Below are 11449 nucleotides of genomic sequence, written 5' to 3' on the forward strand. Positions count from 1 at the left end.
TTCACCATTCAAAAGATCTTTGGTAGATCCGTAACTCTTACATATTAATTCATACATGATCACTTGCAGAATTTCATTTACAGATATTAAATTATGTTCAGTATCCATTTTCTGATTTTTCTAGCAAAAGATTATATACTAATATATTTCCTAGATCTTAGTTTCCATATTATTAATTTTATTTATCTCCTTTATAATTTAATAGATATCTAGGGTTTTACATTAATGAGAAGGTATTTTTTTCTATAAAAATGGATGCAAGAATAAATTATCTAGGGTACCTCTTCTATCACCTCTTCAATCGTAATCTTTTGCTTTTCTGCAAAGGGCAAGAACAAAAATCATTTATTCCATGTATAGCCGAAAATCCGCAAAAGAAGTTAAAAGAGAACTATTAAAGATGGGAGTAAATTACTACATTTTAGAAGATTCTTGGTGCCTGAGGCGAACTAAGTAAGTATTTAATAATAAAACTGTAATTGTTTCTCTCAATATTCAACGAACAGAATGCTGCTCTTTAACACATATTAGGAAAGTTTTGAGATTGATTGATTGTTTGATTGATTGATTGATTTGTCAAATACATATAAGATAATAGATATAAGTATAAACATGATTATGAATACAGGATAAGGATACAAATAAATGGGGCAAGGGCAAGGACAGTAGGCACTTTTGCATGCTTATGCACGTCCCTTACAGAACTCTTAGGAATGGGGTGAGGTCAGTGATGGGATTCAAAAATTTTTACTACCAGTTCTGTGGGTGTGGTTAGGTGGTCATTTGACTGGGTGGGCGTGACTAGGTGGTCATTTGACTGGGTGGGTGTGACCAACTCGACATCACTCACATCAAAGCGGCCTTGCCGCGTCCGACCCCTCGCCTCACCCAGCCACTCCCCTCATCTCCAAAATTTATATGCAAAATGGAATTGCTTGAGAAACTATGATTCCAAGTCACTTGGGTTTAAATCTGATTTAAACTAACCTAATCCACCTTCATGAGTCAGGTATCAAAGATCTACAAATCTTTCTTTAGGTATACCAACCGTATCCCATTACTACAATCTATTAAAACTATACAGGTAGGCCTCAACTTATAACCACAATTAGAATCAAAACTTCTGTTGCTAAGTGAGGCAGTCATTAAATGAGTTGTACCCAATTTTATGATCTATTTTGTCACAGTTGTTAAGCAAACTGCCATGGTTGTTAAGTGAATCCAGTTTCCTACACTAACTTTGCTTGTTGGAAGCCAGTTGAAGAGGTCGCAAATGGCAATCATTTGACCTCAGGACACTGCAACCATCATATATACTTGCTGGTTGTCAAGTACCTGAATTTTGAGCACACAGCTGCAGGGATTCTGCAATTGTCATAAGTGGGAAGATCAATTTTTTTTTTTTGTAAAAAGTTTTTTATTTTTTTCCAAACATACAAATTACATCCTTTCAGAACAGTCATCACTTTGTTCAATTTTTAACAAAATCTTTAACAAAATTTTATCTATACTATTTTGCCACAGCACTTATTTCTAAATCTTATATCACATATTCAACTAATACTATCTTTAAAAAATTAATACATATTTACTTAATCAAAACAATTACCCTTCTATTAACCCACCTTAATTCTTAATTCAATTAATAACTCATAATATAACAATTCTTACCCTAAATCCTCACTATTAACAATACAGTTCAAACATATTTAAATTTCATTATGCTCATTAAATCTTTATTCCATTATTACTTTATCAAATTTAAATCTTATCTTTTTAATTTTAGAAATATAGCAATTTAACATTTAAACATAGTTTTAGTTCAAATAATGCTCTTTAACACAATTTCCCAATTATCCTAAATTCTATCTATCAAACCATACCATTTATATAACGCCAATTAAGTAATTTTTTTATTGCAAAAGTTTTACAATTACATTTTCACCCCTTTTCCCCCCCCACCTCCCCCCCAGACTTCCCAACCTCCCTAACCCTCCCTAACCCTCCCCTCCCCCCAGACTTCCCTATAATATACTCATACTCATAAAAAACCCTTAATATAACACTTATATATAAACTTGAACCCCTCCCTCCCCTGTATAATTTTTCTCTTTACCTCATTACATTAAAATATTTCCAATACATTATTTTCAAATAAAAGCTATTTGATACTTTCTAGTTTGATATTTGTTCTGAACATATTCTATCCACCTTTTCCATTCCCATTCATAAGTCTCTTGTGAACAATCTTTTAAATATGCTGAAATCTTCGCCATCTCTGCAAAACTGGCCATCTTCAAAGTCCATTCCTCGATAGTGGGCAAAGCTTCATTCTTCCAGTATTTACCTATCAACAATCTTGCTGCTGTTATCATATACAATATCAATTTTGTTTCACCCAATGTAAAACCCTTAACTATACCCAATAAAAACAGTTGTGGAGAAAATTGAATTTTTTTCTTCAAAACATTCTGCATGACCCACCAAATTTTTATCCAAAAAGCCTTAACTTTCCTACAGGTCCACCAAACATGATAATACGTAGCATCCAAACATTCACATCTCCAACATTTTGGCTGAACATTAGGGTACATACATGACAACTTTTTGGGATCTAAATGCCATCTATAAAACATTTTATAGAAATTTTCCCTCAGGTTCTGCGACTGTGTAAATTTAACATTCTGAACCCAAATTTTTTCCCATGTTTCCAACATCACTGGTTCTTCAAAATTTTGTGCCCACTTAATCATACAGTCTTTAACTAATTCAGTTTCTGAGTCCCTTTCTAGCAAAACATTATAAAGCCTTTTGATATGCATTGGACCTTTCTCTCTTATATGTCTAACCAATTCTTCCTCGTGCAACATAATACCAGTTTTTTGGTCCTCTTTCCATCTCAATTGTAATTGATTATATTGTAACCAAGTTAAATTAATCCCTTCGTCCAACAGTGTCTGCAATATCTTCAGCTGCCATCTGCCCGCATCTGTAAAAAGAACCTCTTTGTATAAAACCCCCCCGAGTGACATTATATTTGTATTCCACAAAGTATGACCAAGATCCAGCCATAGCGGTATTTTATAATCCCAATTAAGTAATTTTTGTTTATAAATCATAATCATATATTGTTTCAGTTTTCTTTTCTTTTTCACTTAAGTAATAAATGTTCAAATTATCACAGTTGTTATACATATTTAAACAATATCCCAATTATTATAGCTATCAATTTTCTAATTTAACCTTTTCTTTTATCCTTCCACTGTTAATCCCAATGTACAAAATACATCTTTATTCCACTGTTAATCCCAGCGTAATCATCTTTATTTTTCTCACTGTTAATCTCAGTGTAATCATCTTTATTCACTGTTAATCTCAGTGTAATCATCTTTATTTTTCTCACTGTTAATCTCAGTGTAATCATCTTATTTACTGTTAATCCCAGTATAATTATCTTTATTTTTCTCACTGTTACTCCCAACATAATCATCTTTTACTTTTGTAGTTATATTATTAAAAATATTCAAATTATAACAATTGTTATAGGTATTTAAACAATATCCCAGTTATTATAACCATCAATTTCCTCAACTAGTATCTTTAAACATCTTAATAAAAAATTGGTTCATTATATCCATTGCTATATTTCTTTTAATGTAATCTATTTTCCATATATTTTAGCCTCAATCCCTATTTCATTTCTAAATATCTGTAACATAATTCTTCTCCTATTTGTTTATCTCAATATAGTCATTTTATAAATCCAGTCCTGGACTTTAAATTTCTTAATATTTTCCAATCTTTTATTCTTTTATCATTCAGTATTAATCTCCATATAATCATTATTATATCATTATTAATCTCAGTATAATCATCATTGTGTAATTGTTAATCTCAATATAATCTCTAGAGACCTCCTTTTTATTATTAGTATTCACATGTTCAATTATTTGTTCATATTTAAACACAATATCTTTATCTTCTTTATTTTCTAATTCTATGTCTTATTTCTCCATCTTCATTTTCTTGTCCACACATGTATACTCCATTTTGATTTTTATATCCTCAGATTTTGTCCTCTGTGCAGTTATTTTTTTTATCCCCATTCTCCAAATCAAATAGTTGCTCCAATTATAAAAGTTCCATTATATTCCCTTCTATTTCTTTTTTTAGTCCTCCAAAAGTCAAGCCTCTTTTAGACAAGAAAATCCTCCTCCACAACGTTCCAAAAATGTTCCTTTTTCCTCTCAATTCCTCCACCCTCCCCCCCTCCCCCAACACAATCCTGTGAATTGAGTTGACTGAATGAGAATAATTGGCTCAAAGTCACCCAGTGGACTTTCATGCCTAAGGAAAGACTAGGCATGCTTAAGTCATGGTCTTCTGTTTCTATGCTGGTGCCTTAAACCACTTGAGGGCTATTTGCATAATGTATCTTTATCTTAGTTATATATTAAAATTCAGATAAATTATTCCAGTAGTTTAAAATGCACTTCAGAACAATGATTTAAATTAAAAGAATTTTATAATCTTGTGGGAAATAAAATGTGATCTTATGCTTTTACTGTAGTGCTTTTATTTTAAATATTAAGATAAGTTTGGTCACCATGAGATTTCCAAAGTATGAAATTTCAGAAAATTTTACTGTTAACTTGTGGAAATGGCTTGGCTGCAATTTTAACTGATAGGGTAATTAGTTTAACCTTTTTGAATTTTAATGTAAAAAAGAAAAGCTTCCCATCCTCTTCTCTACCTAAAATGGCCTCTAGAAAATAGTGTAGGAGAGTTTTGTTAAACACTGAGGCCTATGGCATAGTGGGAAGCTGCTGTGGGAATCACTATATATGACTTTGATCTAACACAAAGGAAAGTTTCTTGCTCACTTCTGAATACATTTTTCTATGCTCTATCCACAATGTTCACTACCGCCCTTCTCCCGAAGGACTCAGGGCGGTGTACAGCCATATTAAAACACATAGATTCATAAAATTTAAAACCAAATTAAAATCAATATATAAAATTGGCCCGCAAATTAAAACATACATACACCCATAATAAAAATCGTAATTAGGCCAGTCCGGCTTGCTGGAACAAGAGAGTCTTAAGGGTGCGGCAAAAAGTATGCAGGTCAGGGCTAAGATGGAGCTCTAGGGGCAGTTCATTCCAGAGGGCTGGTGCCCCCACAGAGAAGGTTCTCCCCATGGGTGTCGCCAGTCGCCATTGTTTGGCTGACAGCACCCTGAGGAGCCCCTCTCTGTGGGAGCGTATTGGCCGGTGGGAGGTTGTTGATGGCAGAAGGCGGTCTCGTATATACCCCGGTCCTAAGCCATGGAGCATTTTAAAGGTGGTGACCAACACCTTGAATCTCATCCGGAAGACCACCGGGAGCCAGTGCAGCTTGCGCAGGAGGGGTGTTATGTGGGTGCGCTGAGTCACACCCATAACCACCCGCGCGACTGCATTCTGGACCAGTTGGAGCCTCCGAGTGCTCTTCAAGGGGAGCCCCATATAGAGAGTGTTGCAGTAGTCCAGATGGGACATGACGAGGGCATGAGTGACCGTGCACAGGGCATCCCGGTCCAGAAAGGGACGCAACTGGCGTATCAGGCGAACCCAATAGAAAGCTCCCCTGGCCACGGCCGTCATATGATCATCCAAAGACAGCCGTGCATCCAGGAGAACACCCAAGTTGCGAGCCCTCTCTGTGGGGGCCAGGATCTCACCCCCAATAGTCAGCGATGGAGCCAGCGGACTACACCAGGATGCCGGAAGCCACAGCCACTCAGTCTTGGAAGGGTTGAGTTTGAGCTTGTTTCTCCCCATCCAGATCCGCACAACCTCCAGGCACTGGGACATCATGTCAAGGGCATCATTGGGGTGGTTCGGGGTGGAGATGTACAACTGAGTATCATCAGCGTACTGATGGAACCTCACCCCGAAACCACAGATGATCTCGCCCAGCGGCTTCACATAAATGTTGAACAAAAGGGGCGAGAGGACTGACCCTTGCGGCAAAGGTCAACCTCTGCCCCCCTGCCAACACAAACTGCATACGGTCGGAGAGGAAGGAAGAGAACCACGGCAACACGGTCCCCCCCACTCCCAACCCCTCCAATCGGCGCAGCATGATACCATGGTCAATGGTATCAAAAGCCGCTGAGAGATCTAATAGGACCAGGACAGAGGAGCAGCCCCTGTCCCGAGCCCTCCAGAGATCATCAACCAGTGCGACCAATGTCATTTCCGTGCTGTGCCCCGGCCTGAAGCCCGACTGGAACGGATCTAGATAATCGGCTTCATCCAGGTACTGGGGAAGTTGTGGCGCCACCACACTCTCAACAACCTTCACCACAAAGCGAAGGTTGGAGACTGGGCGATAATTGGCTAATACAGCCGAGTCCAGGGAAGGCTTCTTGAAGAGAGGCCTCACCACTGCCTCTTTCAAAGAGGGGGGGAGGTAGCCCTCACTCAAAGAAGCGTTAATAATCCCCTGGAGCCAGCCTCATGTAACCTCCCGGGAGGCCAGCACCAACCAGGAGGGACACGGATCCAATAAACGTGGCAGCGCTAAGCCTCCCCAGAATCCTGTCCACATCCTCGGGAGTCACAGTCTCAGAAGCCATATTCAGGGCTTCTATATTCGCATTGCATCTCTCTTACTGTATCTACATGTTGAGAGGAAAAAGTCTGAAATGAGAAGAACATTCTATATGTAAACTCCATGTAATTTAGAACACATTATGTAGAGGTCTAAAATGTGTGTGGGCCTACATACATAAAACAATGCATGGGCACTGACAAAGGGAGTGAATTCAGCCCCATTCTTCTAACAACTGAGATGTGAAGCCTGAGGTGGCTCTATTGACCTGCGTTAAAATGATACAGAATTCTTTCATTGCAAGATATGTGTCTTTGTTACTCATAATATTTATAAATATTTTTAGGCCTGGTTGCAGTATGCCAGAAATTTGGGACATAGAAGATCTTACCAATGCTGGGAAAATTCCTTTATGCAATCTCATGTGCAAAGATTCCAGGCCATACTTCAGGACAGTGTTCAACAATAATATATTCAAAATATTGGAAGTTACCAGAGAATGATTCTTCACTACTGTATCATTGTTGGCAGTATATGTTTTAAACCAGCATTTTAAAAAAATCTGCTTGAATTCCATTAAAAAATAAAAAGAATTTATGTTAATTACAGGTACTGTTAGATTTGACTTGCATTCCTGAGAATTCAACACACAAGGTTTTTTTTTCGTTTGAAGCAATTGAAGCTGTGTACCCATGTCACTGGATAAGATCCTTAGGAGTCCAACTGTATTTATTGAGAAGTAATGTCCAAAAAAGATGAAAATAATTTTAGTTTGGATCTGCAGGTGTTCTAAGATTCTCAATGGAATACCACTCTTTAAAATGTGAACAGTTTGGCACAAATTTGTCTCTTTCTGGGACAGTTATTTAAAATTTGCTATGCAAATGTTTATTGCATTTCAACGCTTCTTAATAAATACTGATCCTAAGAAAGAGAGCAAAAATATTTGTAGAAAATAATGCCAAAATCAATGAAATTGTGCAGGCGATGATTCCTAGCAAGAGTGTTGCAATTTTAAACCCTGAACAAATAAGAGTTGACAAAACCTAAAACATTTTCTCACATATAGTCATCATTATATTGCTAATTCAATTTTCTTTTCATGCTTCTCCTTTCCAAATAAGCATAGTTTTGTGGGGGGAAAAGGATGGTTTCCATGACCCTATATTAGCATAAATTGCTATTTACTTTATTAAAACTGAAAAAGTTCACTTATTACAACCTATTTATTTGTTCTGCTTTAAAATTCTGAGTACCTTAAAATTTACATTGAGCCAAATGATACATAACAAGATAGAATGCTTCTAAATTTTTTTTTATCAAAACTGAGAAAGCATTATAGTATATGTGATTAATCTTTACTATTCCTTTCTTTTTTCTTTATTTTCTTTTTCTTTCTTTTTTGATAAAATATTACATCCAAACCAGAATTCCTGGTTTGTTGTTTTTTAAGAAGCCAAACTTAGAATCCAACATTTATTCTTGGCTTGCTTATTGTCTTGAATCCAATTCCAAGGAATCCTTTTCTGAATAGTTTTTTAAACACTTTCACTGGTAGCAGAAACAGTTGAGAAGTAAACCACCCCGATATATATAGAAAGAGTATATACGCTTTTTCAATAGTTACTAAAATAGGACTGCTGAAATTCATATAAATTTATCTGAATTTTTCTACTATTGACATGCTATGATAAACAAAATAAAGTTACTGCCTGTGTTAATCTTTTAAAAACAGAAATTTTCCAGGAAAATTGTATTATTTTGCCTTAATGCAATAAAGGATCATCATTAGTCCTTGTAGAAAGTTTAATATAATAGGAAATAACATGTATTCTCTAAGAAATAAATTGTACCCACTTGGGAAAATGCAGTGTAAAACAATTATGCTTTTGTGTTATTCCATTATACATACACCTTAGAGTTACTTTATACCACATAAATTCCAATACTGCAGCAAATGTTAGGTAAGTTAAAACCGCATTCTCAGCCTCATTTTTATAAAACCCTTTTAAAACTTCAAAAATACTGTAGTCATTTCTGATTACCTGTACAGATGATGCAAAGCTTCAAAGCTTGGTTGCAGTTTACTTTTTTGTCCGGTACTATAGACCATGATTGTATACATTCTGTGTGTGTTTAAAACTGTTGAAAAACCTTACAAGTTGTTTAACTGAGAATGTTAATGTAGGGGTTTTTCCCCCTTTCAAAGCACAAAAGGGTAAATTTAAAATGTAAAGAAATGTATTTCCTATTGAGGATTGAATCGTAAACTAAGATCCATTCAAAAGGCAGGAAATTGGAGTCATTATTTTGTACTTAGATTATACTGTAGAATAGAAAATACTGTATTTTTATTGATTTTATGCCAATTGTTGATGTTCACTTTCAAATAAAAGTTTTGTTCATAATTGTGTTTATGTAAAAAGCATTTCACAAATAGCAAGTAATATAATATATAATAGCAAATAATGCTATTATATTATTTTCCAGAAAAACATTGAAAAACAAGTTATAAGTAAAAATAGATTAATCTGAAGTTGCTCACTAAAAATTATTGTACTTACATATTACAGAAAAGGAGAAAATTCTGGTAACTATATACAGTTGGCATTGCTGATTTCTGAATCATATTTAATTATTCCATTGGAAGCAATTACAGCAAATATGGCTACTCTTTTAGAAAATAAACATTTTAAAGAAGCTTGATGGATTTTCTATTTTGATAATTTGCTAAAGAATTAACTGTAGGAATATACATTCTAGAAGAGAAGATGGCTAATTTGATAAAACAATAGTCTTAAATGTAAATTGAATCACCTTTCAAGAACAATTTTAGAATGTTTTAATAAGAGTATGACTGTAACTCAGTGCTCTATCTTACTAATGTAAAAGGCAAAAATATACTCATTGTACCTGAGACAGTAAAAGAAAATATTACAGATTCTGTACTATTTTAAATTCCTATCAATGGAGTTACTTCACTCTGCTTATGTTAGCAGTTAAGCATACAAAAGAATAGGTGAACACAGAACTGAAGCAACCTAAACAAATTCAGTTCATTTCTGCTGTCAATGTGACAAATGCTTCCATTGGCTAAAATGTCCACAAAAAATTTTCTTTGAAGTAAAATTGATGGACCTTATAATTTCTTTATGTGGCAATCATGACAGAAATAGCAACTCAGTTTCATACAACTGAGAGTGACATTGTAGTGCAGCATACATTTTCTCAAATAATAGCATGTTTTAATAATACAAATATTTTATATTGCATATTATAGCATCCGATAGTAACTTGGCATAGAATTGTTCTAAGGTATCAAAGGTAAACTAATGTTCACAATTTAAAATTATGAAAACTCTGCATTGGCTACATAGTATTGACATTACAGATAGCCTTCGAGTTACGACCATAATTGAGCCCAAAATTTATGTTTCTAAGTGAAAATTTTGTTAAATGAGTTTTATCCCATTTTACGACTTTCCTTGCCACAGTTATTAAATGAATCACTGCATTTGTTAAGTTAGTAACATGGTTGTTAAGTGAATCTGAATTCGCAAAAACTGATTACATGACTCCAGGACACTGCAACCATCATAAATATGAACAAGTTGCCAAATATCTGAATTTTGAACATGTGAGCATGGGGATGTTGCACTGGTTGTAAGTATGAAAAACGGTCATGTCACTTTTTCAGTGCGGTTGTATCTTTCAACTGTCACTAAACAAACTCATTGTAAGGACTAGCTATATAGTAGATGGAGATGTGGTATGAAAAGATCTCCTTTGAATGATATGATATTGATTACTCTGGGTAGGGAAGGATATATTGCAACATATTGTTTGCCATCTTGCCAGTTGTGAGTTATGCACACAAACATACACCGCTGATTCTGTTCAAGTGAAGAGCTTGAACTGTATCTGCAATTCTTTTGCTTCAATCATGCATTGTGCAAATTGACAGAAAATGTTGTTTGATGTATTGTAGTAAAAATTATCTTTCTTATACCAAATTAATAAATAACCCGCAAAAATCAATCTTCTGATAGATTTACTGGATCAAGGGTCAACATGAACTGTTCTCTTAAAAATGAATGCTTGAAAGCATTCATTGAAAACATAATACCATGTTCCCCAACAGTGAAACCCGGTCTTATTTTCTTTTGGACTTGAAAATAAGCATTTGGGCTTATTTTCAGGGAGGTCTTATTTTTTTTAAGTGCAGGAGGTGGTGAACACCGAGGATGATAGGAGTGGGAGTGCAATTACCGCTGTCCCTGCCATCTCCATCCCACTGTCTGCTTACACTCAGCTGCAACGGGCCAGGCTCTCGGCATGCTCTGGCCTCCACCCACCCTGCCTGCTGGCCCAGTTGCTATTGGGACACTTCTCAGCTGTGGCGGGTGCCATGTTGTCTGCCAAGCAACTGCCCATGCTCCTGCTACGAAGAGCCTTGTGTGGGCTCTTCAGCCTCCTGGCAGTGTGGGTGGAGGCCGGGGCATGCTGAGAGCTTGGCCCCGATTGAGGCCACTGGCAAGCAGACAGTGGGATGGAGAGGGTGGAGCCAGTGGTAGCTGCCTAAACACTTTTCACCAGAAGGAGATGAAGTTTCGTCTGCTTATTTATTTTATTTATTTATTTATTAGTCAAATTTCTATACCGCCCTACTCCCGAAGGACTCAGGGCGGTGAACAGCCAAGATAAAATACAGATAATACAAATATTAAAAAATCCCTTAAAATTATTAAATATTTTGGCCGAAATAGAGGAGAGTTAGGCCAGGCCAGCCTGCTGAAATAAAAAAAGTTTTGAGAGCCCGACGAAACGTGCGCAGGTCCGGGATCCTCCGTA

At 35.9% G+C, this 11449-nt stretch overlaps 1 protein-coding gene across 3 annotated transcripts in view; it reads left to right on the forward strand.

The window, feature by feature from the left end:
• The window catches only part of DPY19L1 (dpy-19 like C-mannosyltransferase 1), a 170587-nt gene extending 161581 nt beyond the window's left edge, over positions 1-9006 (forward strand). For all 3 annotated transcript variants that reach the window (XM_034409296.3, XM_034409389.3, XM_087894070.1), the window contains 2 exons: positions 328-453; positions 6945-9006. In XM_034409296.3, coding sequence (XP_034265187.1) covers positions 328-453; positions 6945-7101 — 283 coding nt within the window. In that variant the 3' untranslated portion in view covers positions 7102-9006. The remainder of the gene's footprint in view (positions 1-327; positions 454-6944) is intronic.
• The last annotated feature ends 2443 nt before the right edge of the window (positions 9007-11449 follow it).

This window comes from Pantherophis guttatus, chromosome 4, assembly GCF_059756535.1.
Source record: "Pantherophis guttatus breed Tessera chromosome 4, ASM5975653v1, whole genome shotgun sequence".
Classification (NCBI taxonomy): Eukaryota; Metazoa; Chordata; class Lepidosauria; order Squamata; family Colubridae; genus Pantherophis; species Pantherophis guttatus.